The sequence below is a fragment of the Podarcis tiliguerta genome (assembly GCF_965153285.1).
Source record: "Podarcis tiliguerta genome assembly, chromosome: 2".
NCBI classification, from domain to species: Eukaryota; Metazoa; Chordata; class Lepidosauria; order Squamata; family Lacertidae; genus Podarcis; species Podarcis tiliguerta.
Window position 1 is genome coordinate 93,769,882 of NC_139535.1, and position 22,171 is coordinate 93,792,052.

General features: G+C 42.6%; 1 protein-coding gene and 1 pseudogene across 3 annotated transcripts in view; one reads left to right on the plus strand and one right to left on the minus strand.

Annotated features, from left to right (window-relative positions):
- Nucleotides 1-22,171, plus strand: part of RPTOR (regulatory associated protein of MTOR complex 1) — a 298,685-nt gene that overhangs the window by 149,358 nt on the left and 127,156 nt on the right. For both annotated transcript variants that reach the window (XM_083427285.1, XM_083427286.1), the window contains exons 8-9: nt 14,116-14,216; nt 14,810-14,954. In XM_083427285.1, coding sequence (XP_083283411.1) covers nt 14,116-14,216; nt 14,810-14,954 — 246 coding nt within the window. The remainder of the gene's footprint in view (nt 1-14,115; nt 14,217-14,809; nt 14,955-22,171) is intronic.
- LOC310673142 (cytochrome c-like) lies at nt 9,637-10,292 on the minus strand (annotated as a pseudogene). The gene has a single exon. The product of its transcript is annotated as a cytochrome c-like (transcript).

The window sequence follows — 22,171 nt, forward strand, 5'->3', positions numbered from 1 at the left end:
ACACCTGCACTAGCCACTGCAGAGAACATTTTGTATGAGCTTTGCAAGGACAATAGTCCTCTCTGTAGTGCTAGCTGAAAAGTCCGTGCATTGTGCTCAGCTGCCGCATACCACTGCAGAATCAGCAGTGCTAACTACTAGTGCCTAGGGCAATATATTTTCCCCAAAGATGATTGCACAGAAGAACCACTTGATCAATGTCAGTGGGTGGAGGTGGGGGGTGATGGTTGTTGTTGTTGTTAATTTCATTTAGGTAAGACCCAACTCAAGGCAAATCACAAAAGTAAATGCAATTAACACAAACCCACATAATAGTTAAAACAGATTAAAGCCAGTGCTGTGCAGTCATTGGACCAGGGGGACTAGGCTAGCCCCCTAAATGTTCCCCTGGTGCCTCCTTCCCAAAGTCCGGGAAGCTTCTGCCCTGCTTAGGGAGGGAGGAATGATGCTCACATGTGCAATGTTCCTCTCCCCAATTGCCCTTGCAATTTCCCCTAACTGTTCCCCTACAAAAAAATTTCACCACACGCCACTGATTAAAGCCCACAAAAGAAATGAGAAACACAAAGCTGAAAGATTTCCTAAAGAGGAGGGTTTTTCTTGTCTTCTAAATGACACTGCTGTTAAGTTCTTACAAGTTCCTACCAGGACATTTATGTCAAGTTCCTGCAAGATTCCGTTGAAAATAGGCTTCATGCAGCTGCAATGGGCATAGCCCCTGCCATCACAAATGGCACCTCCTTTGGAGTAGGGAGCAATTGCTTCCTTACAGATTCCAAAAGGTTCTGAGGGTAACCCTGAACTGGAGGAAGGTATAGATCACGAGAATAGACTCTGGATATATGTCACTCCTATTGGTGCATCTTCGTCATCTTTCTTGTCACCCATTGAGTGTGCACTTCTATAGACCCCTGTAATCTAGATGCTTCTTTATTAGTAATACGTTTCCTACTAGATAATTATGTGCCTTATGCAGACTCCCCTCCCCATTTTGCAGATAAATGTAACATTCCTCAGGGTATCTAGCTATGGGAGTATATTTTAATTACGCCAAAGGGTTAAGCGCTGTATATAGACAACAACATTGCAGCCCCAGGGAGCTTATTACCTTAATTAGTCATTCATACTTAAGATAAATTCAAAACCAAGTGAACTGAAATACTATTATCCTTGGGAGGGCACCTCCCTCAAGTCTCATGACTAATAAAGGGCAATTTAAATAAGCTGGTAAATTTCTTTTAAATAAAACGCAGTAGAAGTTTTCCTAAACCTATTTTAGGGGTTTACATTTTGACTGCTAGGGGGGCAGTGATGTCCAGTGTAAAACATGCCTTGTTAATGCTTCGGGTTCAGTGGGGAGGCAGCTTTGTGGATGATGTTCTCTAAGGTTTATGTCTGGCAATAAATCAATTTTTTTATTGAAATGGTGCACTTAGTTTTATTGCCATTGTTACAGAGGGAGCCAGGCTCTGAGAAGAGCCTATTGTATATGCAAAATAAGGATCGCATTCAACAAGATGGTTTTCATGGCAACACTGTTCCATTTCCTCATATAAATAAATGACATGGTTGAAAACAAGCTTTCAAGTTTGGGGCTCCTATACAATAAATACTTGGGCCACTGTGGAGCATAGATAGGTTGGGGGCAGGTTTTGAAATGCAGCCAAAATCTGTTAAGGGTTGTTTATTTTTGTAGCACCCACTTTAGAGGGGGAAAGGACATTAATTTGACATTTACTTTGGGGGTGGGGGTGGTTCTTGTTATATTAATTCAGCACTGTTAGTTTATATAGGGCTTTACAGAGGTACAGAATAAACAAAAGAAGGCCACTGTCCCCAAGAGATCTGTATGTTGACTGTGGAAAGATAAGAAAAGATGTTGTAGGGTAGACGAGAAAGGGAAAATGAGCAACGAATGTCAGCACATGAAGCTACAGGAAGGTAGGCTTTGTTTCTGGAAAGGAAAGCGATTAAGGGGTCATACTAAAGGCTCTGTACAAAGCATGGCTTTGAGGAGCGATTCTAACGAAAATAGCAAGATGGAACCACATATGTTTTACTGGAGGGAGTTCACAGCACAAGGAGAAGACAGAGAGAATGAACGAAATCATTTGAGTGTAGGAAACATTCTGGTGTCTGTAGCTGGTGGAATTTTAGGAGTGAAGATCACATATGGGATTGTGTCGTGGAAGCACTGAAAAATGCAGAGTTTTTAAGATAAAGACAAAGCTTGTGCTGAATTCAGAAAAAAGGGAAGCTGGTGAAGCGATATGAGTAGGGGTATCATATGATCTGAACGACTAGAGAAGTAAATACTGTAAGCAGTGTTACAGATGGAGGTGAGACAACTCTGGTGTGATAAGGAAAGGCTACCATGCTTGCAGATGGCAAAGTGGGAGTTGAGTGTGTTAGCTGAATGGGCTATGGCACAAAGTGAATATGGTGAGCAAAAGCAAAGGAGAAATCAGAAAGCTGATGGTGATGTCAAAGTGTAGCAGTTATTGAGGAGCGGAACAGTTGGAAGGGAATATAGGGAATCCAGTCATACTGAATTTGAGACATCAGGGGGACATTCACACAGAAATACCTGTTGGACAGAGAGAAAACAATAGAAAGATATAGTGGGGTGTCTACGTATTATAAGTGGTACTGAAAGCCTATCAGTTTGTTAAGAGACCACCCACAGAAATAGAGGGCGAGAGTAGTGGGGGTTGAGGATACCCAGCAAAGAAGGGGAGGGAAGAGCAACTCTTTTTGTTGCTGTAAAATCAAGAAAGCCAACTGAGAACACAGTTGCAGAGACCTAAAGCATAGACTGAGCCATGGAATGCGGCATGTTTGTTAGCTTTCAAAGTATAGTTGATTAATTTCTGATCCGCTCTATGATATATATGCACTCAATAGCTTTAATAGATCCACATTTATCCATTAAGAGTTGGATCATACGATATACTGTTTAACATATGGCCATTCCTCATTCCCATGTACAAATGGAATGTGTGAACTGAACGATCATTGTCATGAATATAGCTGGTACAAGTGCCCATAGGCAAAGCGGCCCTTTCCTCAGCTGGTCTGAATATAATTCCTGCTGGCCAGGTCCAAGATTGTCACAAATCTAGTCCCCCACTCCCCGATTTTAGGTTTGATTTAGGTTTTCATTTAGCTGTTATGTAGCACAGTATTACTACAGAATTCTGAAGTACCTTCTTTTTGAACTCTATAGTTCAATATTTCTTGGAATCCTCCTGTGTGTTAGTAGATAAATTGGTGCTGATTTAAGTCTGGAGACAGAAGCTGCGAATATCTTATTCTTCAGCACAATTTGCAGAGAATTAAGGCTGCCTCTAGACTATTGTTGCTGTAGTACTAAACAGGAAGTGAGCTAAAAGCTATGTGTTGGGGAGTTAGTAGTAGTGTGGGCTTAGTGCTGATCTTGCTAGTCCACTATGGCCTGTGTGTATCTGGCAAAGTGCCTGCAGAATCTTAAGGACACGGCCTTATACCACTGAGGCATCTAGCTCCATATTGTCTACACCAGGGATGGTGATTGCATTTTCACCAGAGGGTCACATTCGTCTTTGGCCACCCCTTTGGAGGCCACATGCCATTGGTGGGTATGCACACTCTTGCCCACACTGGACAAACATGTAGCCGCCACCCCCCCATCTAATCCATGCCGATCAACTAAAGGGGATTATCATCCCCTCCTCACCCAGCAGATGATTGAATCAATAATTAAGAAGGGGGCAATTCTCAATACCGTTTTTTCTTTCTGCTGCCACCACCAAAATCACTAGGGACTTGTTTTTTCCTAGCCCTGCCCATAGGGCTTTTTGAACATGCTCTACCACTGACCTTGCCACCCTTCCCTTCCCTCCCCCCCCCTCTCTCTCAGTGTAGGTAGATATCAGAGGTGGTACTGTGGTTAGTCATACCAGAATGCCATCCTAATGTTCTCTGCCCCTTAGGCCCTAAAGTTAATTGCTGGGGCTGAAACCTGAGGTGCCTCAGGCAAAAGACAATGCTCTGAAGGAATTTATACCAGGCCTAGTCACTCCACGGGTTTCACATTTTCTGCCAGTTGCAGCGGCTGATGTTACACACCTGTACTTATTTCTTTACCATCTGTATTTCCTTTTGTGCCCCCAAAGGACTTTGTGGCCTGAGTGCACATGGTCCCTGTTAGCTTACTAGCCTCAGTCCCAGAATCCTTCAGTCCCATGACATCAGATTTCTAGTCCAAGTTTCTGACCATAAACTGTATTGTGAATGGCATTAGGGACTGTGGAATTGGCCTAAGAGAAATGAATAAAAGTTGTAGCAGAAGGTTATTAAATCATGCACATTGCTGGGTATGGATGCATCTGATAATATTAATCAGAATAATTTGCTGGTTTGGGTTAAGCACCTCTAGCATTGTGCAACTGTTATAGTTTTATACATGCAACAGCAAATGAAGCCAGGACAATTGTGGTGTCCAGATAAAGGAAAGAAAGGCATTTTTGGTTGATGTCAGATGCTTCTACAATTATTAGTGTGAGTCATCCAAAGTTGCTAGGTTTTCAAAGAGGATCTTTTGTCTGTGACACCTGGCACAAGCTGTTCAGTGACCCTGACATTTCCATAGTTGTTACCTCTGAATGGTCTCCAACGAACTTGAGCTCTGTAGAGAGGACTGCCAGGAATACTTGCTAAAAAACGGAAGTGAAGTAGCATAATTAAAGTGTACCTTATGGCTTGAGTCAATCTGGCCCCTTTCTCCTTGTTCCATGGCCAATGCCTTTTACTTGGTCTTCTGTGTCAGAAACTTTCCTGTGAATGACAAGGTAATATCTAGGGAAACAAAATCAATTCCCTTTCCTTTCCCACTCGTCATATACTTGACTAGGATGTTCTCTTTGGCTTTTCTGAATGGCTGAACTTCAAAAGCATAAGGGGGGCAGTCTGATGTTGCTTTGCAGAGGTAATTACTGTAAATCACATTTTTCAAAAAATACAAGCTCGTACAGAACTGTGACTTAAGGCTAATTCATTTTTTTAGCAGGAGCAGAAATAAGAACTTCTCATAGACATTCTCGTGGTGAGAAATCAAATTAGATTACTTTTACGTTTCTCTTCTGAAGGCTGAAGTATGTCAGAATATGGCATAGATTCCATTTGTAATTTGCTGTCAGCCTTAGACATGTAACTGTATCATGCTGTGTTTTAGAAGCAGCCATATTATTTTGCAAAACAACAACACAAAAACTTGATTATATATCTATATCCATATCTATATATCTATATCTATATATATCACACACCTTTATATGTTCAGGAATGGCTCGTATATCCGAAAGCATGTGTCAGGGAACTGCCATCGGAAGGACAGGAGGTGCAAGGGCTCTCTGAGGTGGAGAGAGACGCAGCAGCGGAGGAGGGAACCAGTAGGGGGAGAGCAGGAACTTCAAGGGAAGGGGAGTCGGAGGAATGGCTCAGAGACGCTTCCAGCGAAAACAGCGGGGAGGTCTCAGGACCTCCTATAGGGACACCCATTCCTCGCCGGAAACTGTCACGCCGAGAGTCCAGAAGACGTGTTTCCGTTAAGGAGCTTTTATGTTGGAAACGATTCCGAAAGCAGCCACTTTCGGATTCTGCTAGCGATTGACGCAGCCATGCTGGAAGGGCTCCGTCACAGGCAGAGGTTTGAGAACTTGATCAAACTCTGAGGGACTTGCAGTTTACGCACAAGCAGCTCTTCATCCCATCACAGCATGGAACTGGGAAACACAAAATCAAAAGCAGAGAATATGCTAATGTCTTTGTTACCGTTTTTAGCATGCCCAGTTTAAGCATGCCCAGTTCCCTTAAAAAATGTTGAAGAATCTCATGCTGTTGCTCAAAAACATCTATATTGTATTGCTTTCGTAGAATGAAGCCTTTGCTACAGATTAATTAAGATAGTGCAATGGTTATGTTTACATTTTCATTGTGATTTTTTTCATATATTAGTGTTTAGGCAATACAAGCTAGACACCCTAAGATGTAGGAGAGAGGGAGCTAGATGCTGCTGGTCTAGCATGTATAAGGTGGTGGTATAACATAGAAGAAAACTGCAGAAGACAAATGGATAAGAAGATTAGGAAAACAGTTTACATAGAAGAGTCCTGTGTAGTAAATGTTTGCTTAGGAATCTGGGATCAATATAAACAATGATTCTCCCCTCCCCCAAATCTGCATTTAGCATCTTTATTGGCAAATGAGCATTTCACTTTAAAAGGGCAACAGGGAAGTTTTAAGATATGGAAGAAAATGAGATGGGAGAAATATACAGACTATTGAGAAAGTAAAGGACAAATTGAAGATATGGACTGTCTGGGAGCTAGGAGATCTGGAAAAATAAGATCATTAAGACTCTTAAGCCATATGGAACATGTGAAGCAGCTTTTTCACAACCCTTTTTTAATATATTGGTGTATGGCGATATGTAGGTAGAAATGTGTTTGACTGTGTATGTGTGAAAGATTGTGGAAAATCTTATTTTTTTAAGGTTTAGCTGTTGAATGTCTATTAAGTTAAACAAAATTAAAAAGATGGAAGAAAGGGCAGAGGAGGAAACAAACAAATGTATCTAAAGATGGGGGAAGTGAAACAAAAGAACCCTACCCATAGAGATTATAATTTGTTGTCATAAAAACAAAAAACTAGGGAAAGCAAGATAGTGAAAATGGAGCTTTAACTATACAGACCTTTGTCGGCAAGATGATGTCTCTGCTTTTTAAGATGCTGTCTAGGTTTGTCGTCGCTTTTCTCCCAAGAAGCAGGCATCTTTTAATTTTGTGACTGCTGTCACCATCTGCAGTGATCATGGAGCCCAAGATCCAAAATCCCACCCCTTCATATGAACCACAGTCTATATGTAGCTAGCCTTCTTGATTTGCTGACTGTGGATGTGAATGACTTCTGAATGATATTAAGTAAGACAATGCTGCATTCCCTTTGAGGTTGTTTAAAGTGTATTCTGTGATACTGTATAGTCATTGAAATCAGTTTAACCGATTTTACTGAAATTTCAGTGGATGGTTGACTTTTCTTGGGTGTTGCATTTTAAAATTATTTTAAAGTGGGTTTTTCCGCGGGTGGCGCTGTGGTCTAAAGCACTGAATCTAGGGCTTGCCATTCGGAAGGTCAGCGGTTCAAATCCCCGCAACGGGGTGAGCTCCTGTTGCTTGGTCCCAGCTCCTGCCCAACCTAGAAGTTCAAAAGCACATTAAAAGTGCAAGTAGATAAATAGGTACTGCTCTGGCGGGAAGGTAAACAGCATTTTCGTGCAGTCCTCTGGTTTCGCCAGAAGCGGCTTAGTCATGCTGGCCACATGACCTGGAAAAACTCTCCGCGGACAAACGTCGGCTCCCTCGGCCAGTAAAGCAAGATGAGTGCCGCAACCCCAGAGTCGTTCACGATTGGACTTAACTGTCAGGGGTCCTTTATCTTTACCTTTTACTCATTTGAAATGTTTGCTTTCATAATCTTGTGTTCTCTCGCCCCCAAAAAATTTTTGGCCCTGAACTGGAGGAACCATATTGCTTGCCAAACTGAAAGAGTGTGTGTTATAATTGTTGGAGAAAGGAACATTGTTCTTTGGCTTTTAAGAGTTTTGCAAACAAATGAGATTTTGCTGAAATTAAACTCTAAGAACATCTTTGCGTGATGTTTAATTGGTCCATTCGGAGGATGGTTCCACTGATTACAGTGCTATAATAGTACAAGACCAACCTATAAAGAGATTTATTTCTGACAGCGAAGTGCTTGACTGTGCCACTTTAAGCTGCAAAGCGCCAGGATAGCCTCCCATCTGCCTTTTTATTGCATTCCAAAAAGAGCCATTGTAGTGCATATTATTGTAATGAGGTAAATTTACATTGTTATCTCTGCATTCACACATTAACCAAACTGAATGCATGTTCCACATGCTTTTAGCACTGCTAATCTCTGAGATTTTCTCAACAGAGAAAACAGTATCCAGAAGGATGTCATGCCCTGTTAGCTCTGAGCCAGATCACAGGCATTTGATATAAAAGCATGGAGCAAGTTCTGAATGAGTTTGCTTTTTGCTTTCCCACTCCCCAATTCCATGAGAAGCAGGTTAGTGACATGAAGTATTTGGGGGAACGCAGGAGAGAGTGGACAGGATCATTAAGGCAGTGTAAACATAACACATCAACCGTTCTCTGTAACAGAGGTGGACTCCCTGCACTTGAACCATCTGGGTGCATCCATTTAAAGAACAATCCCACAGCAAAATCTGGTGTATATTATTGCAACAATAGCCCTGATGTCATTCCATTTGGTAGTCAGAAGCTTGTTGTTGTGGAACAAGACTTTTGCAAGCAACAGTTTCAGTTCTAGTGGAGTTGCACAGCAAAAGTAGTCTGCAGTTAATCCATGCAAACTCTAGGCTGTCTCGTTTCAATTTATGGGTTGCTGAAAATGGCTTGAGCAGCTCCCTTCATGCATCATCATCATCATCATCATCATCATCATGTGTTTAGGATGTTAGGGTGATCTGGATGCGACATCTCAGAACACTGATCATCAGAATTGATTCAGCTAGGCTAGGCTGGTATCCCTTTCCCCTCTCACGGCTCGTTCCATGTGTGTCCCTCCTGAAACTGCAGGCTTGTTGGAAGGATTATTTGGTCAAGGTTATAGGATAGCTGCTCTCTTCTGCTACAACCTCAAAAAAAAAAAAAAGTGAAGGAAGGATGGAAGTTTCATTCAGTGGCTGCTCCCCCCAGCATGGGCTTAGAGCTTGGACAGGAGCTTGTTTTAGCTCTATGTCTATACATTAATATATATTTAAAATCTTTCTGTTAATGCAGTTTAATAAAAGTTCCATTTCTTCCTACAGCTTACTGGGATAGGTCATTATAAAATCAGTGCCTCTGTTCAGCAAAGCTTAACCTTGCTCCTGCCCAAAATGGCAAAACAGTGAAGGGAGGGGTGAACAATTTTAATGACTGACAGTGGCCTGTTTGTCCAAAAAATGTGTAGAGGTTTTTAAAGCACAGGTTTTTATTTTGTCCCCTTGAGTGGATGGAACCTGTTCTACCAGTAAAGGAGGTTGTTCATTCTGTTGCATGTGCACTTTTTGATATACAGTAGTGATTTGCAGAGAATGCACAGTCTATTAAGCATTTAATGAACACTATCTCATGATATAGCCTTTCTAATCTCCAGCAAACTAATTGCAGAATCATTGGATGCTTTATCAACTACTAAACTTACTTTGAGCTACTGTCAGTTCTGCTTCACTGACGAAAGGGTCACTGGGTAAACATTTCACTGTTTGCAGGGATTTGAATTGATTTCTTACCCCAACTGCTCAAGCTTGTGAATCTGTGCTAGTGCCATTTCCGCCAAGCCTCAAGGGATGTGAACAGTGTGGGCTAGAGATTGTTACTTGGGAAGCTGCCAAGTTAGGAATTGATTAGTGTCACTTTGTTCTCTCTTTCTTTAAGAACATGAAATGGAGACCCATGGTAATTTTGCAGAGGTAAGGGGAGTCACTCTGGAAGTTTACTGGGAAGAGGAGAGGAGTCTCTAGACTGCATTGCACCTTGCTTCTCTCTCTCTTTTTTTTACAGGGGTTGTTTGTTTTTTAATTACATGGTCAGGAAACGCTACAGTCGCCCTGACTGTACTTATTCAAGCCTGATTGCACAATTCTATAAATTATAATATAAGAATAAGTACATATGTTAAGGACCATCCATGATCAAAAGTTATCTGGCTGACGAGGAGGCTTTTTGAAGCTGCTACAATATGATGCATGTAAAAATAGAAAGTTTAAAAACCAATCTCATCAGAGAGTCATTTCCATTTGTATGGTGAAATAAATAAGGCAGCAGAAGCCATTAGTTAGAAGTGGCCTCCTTAAGGAATGCTATTAAATCTGCCCTCTCCCCCTTCTTCTTAATGCCAGCAAATATCATCTTGGTTCCTGGAATATACTTCTTGGGGTTTTCCAAGTAAACCATCAGTGTATCTTCTCCCCAGGTTATACCTTTGCTTTTGTTGGCTTCTGTGTAAGAGAAACCTTTGGCCTGACCAGTCTTTCAGCCAAAAAGACCATGCAGGTTACGGCCAGTCTTGTGCTTGCCTCCCTTCTCAACTGTGTGGCACTGCGAACACTTCAGAACAAAGATCTTCTTGCCCTTCTCAACGTCTCCCATGGCCACTGCACACAAAGTAGAGGAAGGGATGCAAAGCCGCCGCCACGCGTTCTCATGTCAAGAGTTCCACAGACTGAGCCCTACACCTTATAAATAAAATAGTCCATCAATTTGTTCCCCTTTCCTAACATCCAGAATCAGCTGCTTAAGGCAATAGTCTCACTCAGCCTAATGGTAGGGCGGTTCCTAAACCTGAAAATAATTCCACAAAGAAAAGTATCAGTCAGTTGACTCCCACCTCCACTTTCACAACCATCTTTTTAGTCAAGTAGTATAGAGCTGGTTATTTAAAACTTTAAATACTCCACCTTTCAGATCAAGCACGTGCACTTGCTCCTGCAATAAAATTAAATACAACGTGGTAAAACACAACCAAGGGAGGAATTCAACATCGCACGGTTACAATTGTTCCATCTTTGCAAGCACTTCTGCTTGCCAGACCCAACAATCTCCCCTCTCCTCCCCCAGCTTGTTCTGGGGTTTCTTCCAACTTCCCAGAGCTGATCTGAGAGGGTGTGGGGTGGAGAGGAGAGGGGGTAGAAAGCCCCATTGTGCTAGTTTCCACTGGCACAACTATTTAGTCCAATTCAGCCTTAAAACAGCAGAAATATAGTAGTACAGTGGAACCTCAGTTCCCAAAAGCCTCCGTGGTCACATGTTTCAGTTCGTGAATGCCAAAAACCCGGAAGTAAACATTTTCTAATGTTTTTCGGAACCTGAACGTGCAACACGGCTTCCGCTGAGTGCAAGAAGCTCTTGCAACCAACGGGAAGCCATGCCTCAGTTTTTGAACGTTTTGGAAGCCGAAAGGCCTTCCGGAATGGATTTCGTTCGAAAACTGAGGTACCACTGTAACAATAATTCATATGTATTGTATTCAATTGTTTCTCTACTCATGGAAGACTCTTGGTTTCAGCAGAAGCCTCAAGGAAGGATGGTGATTTTCACAAAAAACCCCACAAAATCCTCCTCTCTCCTGCTGTGCCGTATGTCACTTCCATCTTGTTCCCTGGAGTTCCCCAAATTTCTGGAACAGATGTGGCCCTGGGAGCACAGCAGTCTGTAGAGGGAAAGGGGAATCAACAAAAATGACTGCTCTACCCACCTTCTGTCCATGGATACCGCCACTGAATTGAAGAGCCTTCAGTGTTTGGATGGACATAATTGAATAGAACACTATTGGTTATATCCAATGAAACCATTCCAGTTGCGCAATGGAATGTCCGTACACTTTTCTCTCCCCACACCCACCCAAATATGCTCCGGAGGGTGGGTAGAACCCCCAGAACAGACGTCAGTACGCAGGCAAAAGAGAACAACGGGAAGTTCCACTGTGCAAGCAGAAGTCCTTGTGTTAACAAGATTATTTTGTGGATACAACCTTATCCAAGAACCAGCCAACACCAGCTGAAACTAAATCTCATATGGGTGTATCTTCACCATCATCCTAAAACATACTGCTCCTGAAAGCTAAGCCTAATTTAAGTGCTCATCATGTTTGCTAATCACTTGTTTTGGCTTGTGTTTGGACACCAGATCTACAGTGTTAGTGTTCCAGAAGCCCTGAAGTGTTTGAGGCTTTCTTCGAGAAAAAGGAGCATTTTATATTAATCTTTGAAAGGAAAATGGGAATCTTCTGTAGAATTTGCTTTGCATCTGAAACTTGGGGAGGGGAGAGAACTGCTTGTCTTAATGAATCTAATATTTTTTAATGAATACAGTCTCCTCCATAAGATGTCCCTGAAGGTTATATGTATTTTAAAACTTTACACATTAGTGAAGGACTTAATGTTCCAGCTACGTTAATGCTTTCTAAGAGCGCTGATATCTACAATATTGAAATCCCTTAGTTGTACCTATGCCACCTTTTGAGAAATTACAGGTGCAGTATGAGAAATTAAATGTTAGTTGATTGGTCAGTTACCTACCCAGAAAAATGCTGTTATATAATCTGAATAACAGAGATGGGTGGTTTAGGAATGTGCTACAATATTCCTATCTGATCCCACCTGACACTATTTTTTAACATGCAGTTCTGCATCTGTAATTGCAAGGCATAGCAATTTGTATCTATCTAAAAATTTGATATGACCTCTAAAATACAGGTGAGAGTACCTTGGATAGCAAACTGTGTCACTTACTATTCTAATCCACACTCAACCATGAAGCTCGGTATGTGACTGTGAGCCAATCTCTGTCAACCTAACCTATTTTACAGAATATATTGTGAGGATAAACTTGGAGTGGGTAAGAATTTATGTATGCCACTCTGAGCTTCTTGAAGGATGGATGGGATTAAAATGCAATACAGTAAATGAAATATTAAATAACTGGGGGCAATTTTTTAATTCCCTGGAGCTAATTCATTAGAACAACATACCATTGATTTCAGTGTAGCTTCCTTCAATGTCATTTTGGTTATGCATCAAATGATGTTCACAACTGGCTACCATATTGCACAGAAAACTCTTTCTTTCTTTCTTTCTTTAATCTGATCTGCAATTCTAGGATGGCTTACATCATAAATGAATACAGCAGTAAAGCAAAATTCATTCCTATACCTTAAATAAAACTAAAATTCATTAAAATAATTCTTACTACTTGTACTACTACTACAAATATTTACAGTTGGCCTCCTTAGCAAACATTAGCAGTCCCAACTGCATCCATTAGATTTGCCTACTGGATTGTTTTTAATATCAGGGGAAATCATCACTGACCTTTAATGGAATATTTGAGTAAGGACATAGAACACTAGATAACATGAAGTTAGACCAAAAATTTGATCTTCACAAGAAGCTATTTGTTTTGGTTTGCTTTATTTTCATAAGAATAATTTGTTCAACTTTTCCTTAGGACTTTTTTTGTGAAATTTTATTTCACAGGAAGATACTATGCCTCTTCATCCAGTAACTTTATAGTTGGATTATTGGAGGGATGGTTATAGTCAACTATGCCATTTCATTTAGATGTTTAGTTATGCATTGTGATTTGTTAAATTTCCCCACATTTTCTAAGCTGCTCATTTTCAAAAACTTTCACTGGTTTATTCGTCAATCCATTCAATGATTTAGTGTGTAGCTCATCCTTACTGAATAATTAGGGGTTGGGGTTGGAAAACAGATCATAAAAGTATTCCCCACTTGCTTATTAGCATTTATTCTGAAGTATCCAGGAGATTTTGCTTCCAGTAATTTTATGTTCTTTAACATAGTTCAAAATTCAAGCCTTTTTAGTTCACTGTTTGAACTGTGAGATGGCAAGAAGCCATGGGAGATGGGAACAGGGAGATGAACGACCATGTGAAAGAAAATATTCAGGGATCAACTAAGGCTGCATTCCTAACCCCACTTACCTGAGAGTAAGCCCCATTGAACGGTCTTACTTACAAGCCCATGGAGCGGCGGGGGAAGACTGGTGCACTTGCCCCAAGGCCTCAAAGGGCTAAGCTAGCTAGGGATCCATGCCAGAGACCTGACAGACTTATGCAGTCATGCCAAAAACACCCTGTGCCTCCCAGCCTACTGAGGACTTAATGGACGAAACACCCATGGCTGTCCTTATGCACCGCAAGGCTTTGATAGTAAAATATGGACCTCTGTTACTGCGTATTAGCGTGTAGTGTCAGATCAGATCAGGCAGTGGTGCCACGGCAGAGCGTCTCATGGTCAAGACTCCCGCCCCAGATGTCAGACAAGCTCTGCATCTGCCTGCTTACTTACAATATAACTTACTTCTGAGCAAACACAGTTAGGATTGTAGCCTAAGTCCAAAAAATGTACATTTTACATTTAGAACATAAGGATAAAGGATAGCTTCCTTTTGCAGCACTTTTGTGGGCATTGGAATAGATTAGCATGTTTCTGTTTTAACAATAATATTTTGTTATTCCTTGCAGAATTCCTGGGAGGCTCAATGACAGAAGAACGCCTCTGGGAGAATTGAATTGGATCTTTACAGCCATCACAGATACAATTGCATGGAACGTCCTACCCAGAGGTAAAGCTATGGCATATAAGCTACAGAATTACTGGCAATATATATAGCTTGATCATAATAGAAGAGAGCAGGAGTATGAAATGAAGCACTAATGAGGGGAAATAGGAAGCAATGAGAACTGAGATACAAAAAAAGGGAGAACATTTTGAACGGATAAAGTAGGATCTTACCAAACTTCATTTCCTTGCTATGTCAAGTGTCTTTGCGTTTGTGTGCTTTGCCCCCCCCCCTTTTTTTTTGCTTGTGGTATGCTATAGTTCTGCCCTTTACAGCTGTTCTCATTCTGGAGGCTTTAGGATATTGCATGGCAGGTATCAGAATGACATTCAGTGGATATTATTTCCACTATTAAAACTATGCAAACAAAAATTAAATGTTGACTCCTAAGTGTAAAGTCCCAGTTGAAGGCTCATCCAGTATCTATTAGTGTGTTTTAAACCTAAATATACAACAGCAGGCCTAACTATTGCAATAATGATTCTTGCCAGAGGACATGGATTTATTCAGGTGTCCCATTTCCTCCCCCTCCCCCATGCTTTTTATTACTTTCCAGCTCTTTATAGGTGCCATCCATCTTTCTGTCTTTCTTGCAGATCTTTTCCAAAAGCTCTTCAGGCAGGATCTACTGGTGGCAAGCCTCTTTCGAAACTTTTTATTGGCAGAAAGGATAATGAGGTCTTACAATTGCACACCTGTCAGCAGCCCTCGTCTACCTCCGACTTACATGCATGCCATGTGGTAAGTTGCTACCCAAAATTTCCCTCATGCTGTAAAGGTTTTACACAGATGCTTAGCAGAAATTTTAGGTGCTGTTGTCACAAAATGTTGTTCCCTGAATCCTTTTAATGCTTTTTGTGATTAATACATGGATCAAGTATGAAAGAAGATGTGGGAACCTACTACCCATCTCCAAATGTCTTCTTTCCTAGATATGTTAGATCATATTATTAGATATGTGCCTTATTTTCCTGGTACAGATGCTCCATTTTATTGGGACTGAGATCTTGTTTTTCTATTGTATCAGCTACTGTTGTCCTTGTGTTTTGGTTCTGGATGTAGTTCTAAGAAAGGCCTCAGAGACATAACTGTCACTTTACTCCCTCACTTTCCAATTAAACAGAATTATTGTCGCATCACATTTTGCTAGGTCTAAAAGTTAGGCATTCCTTAACTAGAGCAATTGCTCATGTCCAGTTGATAGATGATGGGTTGTATCCAATGTAACAATCCGTTAACAATTTGTCAGTGCAAGGATTTCCACTTACCCAATGAAGTGTTGTCATTTCCCCTCCCCCGCTCACCTAAATTTGTTCTAAGGTTTTCTGCAAACCCTCTGGAGCAGATTCAGGTGTTTGTGGGGTGCATAGAGAAGGAAAGACGGTCCCATTGCACAAGTAGAAATCCTTGCCTGATGGGACATGGTCATTGAATATCACCCCTTATTTTGATAAAAGACTCACAAAAGCTTAAGCCAGTGGTGAGAATCCTGTGAGCTGCTGGGCTCCCAAATCCCATTGGTCTTCCTTAAGCATAGCCAGTAGCCATGTCTGAGTCCTGGTAATGGAATATGCTTTTAGACATGTGCAAAGGGTTTTCCCCTCTCTGTAGTTTTCTGGAATAAGAGGTGAGCAGAGGACATGAACTCTAGGAACTCTTGAACCCTGGCATCCTTCATTTCAGAAATAAAATATTGGGAGCAAATGTACACAAATAATGGATAAATCCATTCTTTCATTCATTCATTTTATTTGTATGCTGCTTTTCTACAAAAAAAAGAAGTTATGCCTGAAAGCAGCTTACAACAAGGAAACGGGGATGCATTTCAAACAAACACTGCAAAAACTATTTCATAATGACATAGCAAAGCAATAACATAACACAAAAGAGCAATAGCAAATAAAATAACATATCAAAGAAAACCACCTTCCAATACTGTAACAAGATTGCTTAACATGCAGCACCCAGTAGCAAAAAGAACAAGGGAGCTTCTTAGTTTCAGCTTAGTCCTAGAAACACCCCTCCCATGATGTTGCTGTGAGTCCCTCTCCTGCTGCCACTTGCAAGGCTTCCAAGGGCAAAAAGTGGGGTAGCTGGAAACCTCCCATGATACTGCTTTAAAATAGTTCAAAAATGGCCCAGAGCATCTGGCTTTGTGATGCTTCTAAAACAGTCTCATGTGGGCATAAAGCAATGCAGAGTTGTCCACAGCATTTGTTTCCTGTCATCCTGCTCCTTTTTAATATGATGGATCAGAATGTAAATGGCACAGTTATTATCAAGAGTCTCTTAAATTAATTTCTATTAGCAAACACTCAGTAAATGAAAGTGTGGGGGTGATTAGATAGAGCAATTATCTTTCTGATTCCCAAGCCTCTCTAATTACAGCCATAGAAACGCAATGCTTGGACAAACCATATAACCTAGGAAGGTCCAGGCAACATGGTTGCAGTAAAATAAACTTCACAGCTCTGTCATATGCGAAAAGGTTTCTGGGCAATAAATAACACTATTCAAGGACATGCTGTTTACTTTGATTTCCAAAGAGGATTTTGATAGAATCTCTCTGACGCAGTTGTTGAGAAGAATGACAAAATTAGTGCAATATAAGCCCTGTGATGAAAAGCAGGAGGCATATCATGTGAGGCTTGATTTAATGGGGGGGGGGATATAATGAGGAATTGGTCCAGGAAAGGCCATGGTGAGTGTCCTTAATTAATCATTTTCAGAAGGCAGCAGACTGAGAGAAATGAAAGTAAACATTAACAGAAAGCAGAGTTGTTTTGATAATGAGAATGAAGGCATAAAAGCTTTAAGTTCTGGAGAAGGTGATAGTTACTATGAGTTACTTGGCCCTTTCCCTGAGGAGCAGGGTTGGGAACCTGTTGGACAACAGCTCCCATCGTTTCTGTCCATTGGCTGTGCTTACTGTGGCTGGTAGGAGTTGGCACCCAGCAACTTTGGATGGCCACAGATTCCTCATACCTGCTGTCAAGTAGCAGTCATATGTATGCATATTGACATGGGATCTGTTTCTGTAAGCCACCGGGCGGGAAGCACATGTGAATACTTTGGGATACTCAGCCTTATATAACCAGCATGCTTAAGTCTAATTAATGTATGGAGGAGTTAAGACCATAGAGTAAGTAAGCTGCCCCCTTCACCTTGAGAAGAAGGGTTATCAAGCCTTTTTGTTCTCCCCATTCCACCATGTGAGCCCTACCAGGAAGGAGGTCTAAGCTGGATGCTCCAAGCTTAGACCATATGGCTTAAACAAGCCATCTTTGTGTTTTTATACAAGTAATTTAGAAACATTTACAGCTTTGGAACCAAAGTTTCACTGTCTGTCTTTTCTGAATGTTGTATGGAAAAGCACATGAATCTGACATTTGAAAAGTTTTTGAGTAATCCATTTACCAAATGTGTGATCTTTTTCTATGCTAAGGGAGGTGGAGAACTTTAGAAGCAACTTAGAAGGGGGTGCTTTAAAGGTCTAACTGCCTTTATATCCATGCATAACTTTGCTGCCTATTTTGTGATTTTAAATCTCTGCTGGGGCTCTCTCACCAAAGAGTATTAGTCCCAAACCTTGATCTAGGCATCCAGGGAATTATCCATTATATTATACCTAAGTAATAATAATAATAATAATAAATTTTATTTATACCCCGCCCTCCCCAGCCAAAGCCGGGCTCAGGGCGGCTAACAACAATAAAAACAATCCGACATTCTAAAAACTTTTCACCATAAAATCAATCAGAAACAAATTGATGGCAACCAGCAAGCAGGACCCTGTGCAGATTGCCAGAGGAGGGGGTCAGGCTGCGCCCTGACCAAAGGCCTGGTGGAACAGCTCTGTCTTACAGGCCCTGCGGAAAGATGTCAAGTCCCGCAGGGCCCTAGTCTCTTGTGACAGAGCGTTCCACCAGATTGGTGCCACAGCCGAGAAAGCTCTGGCTCTAGTTGAGGCCAGCCTAACCTCTCTGAGGCCTGGGACCTTCAGGATGTTTTTATTTGCAGACCGTAGGTTTCTCTGTGGGGCATACCAGGAGAGGCGGTCCCGCAGGTACGAGGGTCCTAGGCCGTATAGGGCTTTAAAGGTTAAAACCAGCACCTTAAACCTGATCCTGTACTCCACCGGGAGCCAGTGCAGCTGATATAGTACTGGATGAATGTGATCTCGCAGTGACGACCCCATAAGGAGTCTCGCTGCGGCATTCTGCACCCGTTGGAGTTTCTGGGTCAGTCTCAAGGGCAGCCCCACGTAGAGCGAGTTACAATAATCCAGTCTGGAGGTGACCGTCGCGTGGATCACAGTGGCTAGGTCAGGGCGAGAGAGATAAGGAGCCAACTGCTTAGCTTGGCGGAGATGAAAAAAAGCCGCCTTTGTTATAGCTGTAATCTGCGCCTCCATAGAGAGGGAGGTATCGAAGATTACACCCAAACTCTTAACGGACGATGCTGGCACTAGTTGCACCCCCGCAAGAGATGGGAGTTGCCCCCTCAATCCCATATCGCCCCGTCCCAGCCAGAGGACCTCTGTCTTCGAAGGATTTAACTTCAACCGGCTCCCACGAAACCATCCAGCCACAGCTTCCAGGCATCTGGTCAGTGTGTCTGGGGCCGAGTCAGGATGGCCATCCATCAACAGATAGAGTTGGGTGTCATCAGCATACTGATGGCAGCCCAGCCCAAAACTCCGGACAAGCTGGGCGAGGGGGCGCATAAAGATGTTAAAAAGCATCGGAGAGAGAATCGCACCCTGAGGCACTCCACACACCAGGGAGTGGCGCGATGACAATTCCCCCCCAAGCGCCACCCTCTGTCCCCGACCAGAGAGAAACGAGCGCAGCCATTGAAGGACTATGCCCTGGATCCCCACGTCGGCAAGGCGGTGGTCCAGGAGTTCGTAATCGACCATGTCAAAGGCTGCTGACAGGTCTAGAAGAATCAGCAGCCCCGACCCGCCTCGATCCAGCTGCCTGCGGAGATCATCTGTTAGGGCGACCAGAGCCGTCTCGGTCCCATGACCAGCGCGGAAGCCGGACTGGAATGGATCGAGAGCCGATGTCTCATCCAGAAACCTACCAAGCTGTTCAGCAACCGCTCTCTCAATCACCTTACCCAGGAATGGAAGATTTGAAACCGGGCGGTAATTGGATAGATCTAAAGGATCTAATGATGTTTTCTTTAAGAGCGGGCGCACCACTGCCTCCTTCAGTTCCCCTGGGAATGTCCTGGTGCCAAGGGACAAATTGATGATATCACCCAGGGGGGCCCGCACCTCGTCTGGACACGCTCTAATCAGCCAAGACGGGCACGGGTCAAGAGGACAGGTGGTGGGCTTTCCAGCTCGGAGGAGTCTGTCCACATCGGCTGGGGATATCTGGTCAAAGTGGTCCAATACTGGACCCGAGGACAGTCGAGGGGCCTCCAGTTCCCTTATTGTGTCCAAATTGGCAGGGAGGTCATGGCGGAGCAACAGGACCTTCTCCGCAAAAAAGCTCGCAAATGCCTCACAGCTGTGTGTCGAATTGTTATTTAAATTTGGCTGTCCTTCAAGGGACGTTAAGGACCTAATTATACTAAATAATTGCGCCGGGCGAGAGCTAGCGGATGCAATGGAGGCCGAGAAGTAGGACTTCTTAGTGGCCTTCACTGCCATCTCATAGGTTTTCATAAAAACCCTATAAGATGTTCTTGAGGCTCCGTCACGGGCACCCCGCCATACTCGCTCTAGCCGTCTGAGGTCCCGCTTCATTTTCCGAAGCTCCTCGGTAAACCAGGGAGCCCGGTTTCTGCGGGGTCGCAGAGGGCGCTTAGGTGCGATCTCATCGATGGCTGCTAGGAGCTGGGTATTCCAGCCCTCAACAAGCTCAGTCAATGAGTCGCCAGGGGGAGCAAGGTCCCGCAAGGCCTGACGGAATCTATCAGGGTCCATCAGCCTCTGCGGGCGAGCCCAAATCGGCTCGCCACCTAAGCAGGGTGGGGGTGGAACGTCAATCCTGGCTTTCAGAGCGCAGTGATCAGACCATGGCACCTTCATTGAGGGAAACATGATCACATCTATACCGACACCAAAGATCAAATCCAGCGTGTGGCCTGCTTGATGTGTGGGGCCCGAAACAAACTGGGAGAGCCCTAGTGTCGCCATGGAAGACACCAGGTCCAGAGCCTGTGAGGAGGGAGCGGCATCAGCATGGATGTTGAAGTCCCCCAATACCAATAGGTTAGGGAACTCCAAGGCCCAGCCAGCCACAGCCTCCAGCAGGCCTGACAGGGTGGCTGCTGGTGCGCTAGGTGGCCGGTATACTTTTCCTTACACCAAAAATACAAAGAAACTCAACTTCTGTATCTGTGGTGCCTGTTTTCTTTTCCTCTTGATCAGCAGCCAGGCTTAGAGGGCTAGACTTGGAATACAAGTGCCCCTGCAGAGGAGATGGTGGCAAATCAAGGATCCAAGTAAAAGCTTGTGCCCAATGACTCAGTATTGCAGATAAAGGCAAATGAAAAAGAGGAAGATTAGAACAGGACCAGGAAAATATTTCCATCTGCTGAGAGAGAAAGAATATGAGGGGAAACAGGAGTAGAAATGTGACTATGAAAAAAACGGATATACTGTACTTCCTTCAGAAGCAAGTCAATCCAACTTCTGGCAAAGTCTGTAATGATGGTGTGCAGTTTAATTTATTTAGATTTCTTCCCCACCCTATCCCAATAGCTTACTTAAAGCAGGGCTGTGGCTAACAGGAGGCTAGCAAGGGTCTTAGCCCAGGGTGAAGCCCCTAGAGGGCCACCACTGAAAATGAGAAGTTTTGTTGCTTTCTTCTTTTGCTTCTCTCAACGTCTCAGAGATCAATTAAAAGTGGTGAAGAAATCAGAACACCACCTCCTGTCCTTTTTGGGAACAGGTGCTTTTCTTATGATTAAACAATTTAATCAAATTCACAAGATAAGCACTTTGGAGTATTGCTTGCTTATAATATGTACTCTCCCCCCCCCCCCCGGTGAATACATGTGAATACATAAAGAGGGCATACAATCAGCTACAAAAACTGAGTCCTCTTTATATTGAAAATAAAATAACTGCAATGAAAGAAATATGATGCTGACATTCGAGCCCTGTTTAGGGAAGTTTTTAATGTTTGATGTTTTATTCTGTTTTTAATCTGTTGGGAGCCACCCAGAGTGGCTGGGGAAACCCAGCTGGATGGGCAGGGTATAAATAAATTATTATTATTATTATTATTATTATTATTATTATTATTATTATTATCCCTTCCTGTAATTTGGAAGGAAAATGTAGCCGATCCACTTTAAATTCTTTAATTGCCATGGTTCAGCAGCCAGCAATTTTTAAAGGAAACTTGCACAGTATTTATTCTTATATTTTATTCTTTAGAGCCTTTAACTCAAGCCTTTACTACTCAGAAGTAAGTCCCACTGAGTTCAATAGGACTTACTCGTTGGTATGTGCCTGACAATTATCACAGTTTCTATTATTGTTGTTGTTGTTGTTGTTGTTGTTGTTGTTGTTGTTGTCATAATGCTTCTTATAATTCCTCAAATGATCTATTATCCTCTGAGGAGATCTACTTAATCTTGAATGAAAGCCAGATAAATACACAATTTTACTATTTGGAGGGACTATCTCTTCTCCATCCTCTTTCAAACTGCTTTATATGCCCTTTATGAACAAATGTGTTGAGGTGTGTGTGTGTGTACGCAAACGCATGTGGGGGTGGGGGTGACAAACTGGGTCTTTGCTCTGCGTGATAGAAAGCCTAGTTTCAACCCTGCTTAAGGTTATAGTATACCCAAAATAATATATTGTTCAATGTACAATAATTGGAACACGGTTGGTTACCTGCAGTTAATAAATGCTAACTTTGCAGTGTTACCTGCTTTCCCCAACCTGGCACACTCCAGATGTTTCTGGACTACAAATTCCATCATCC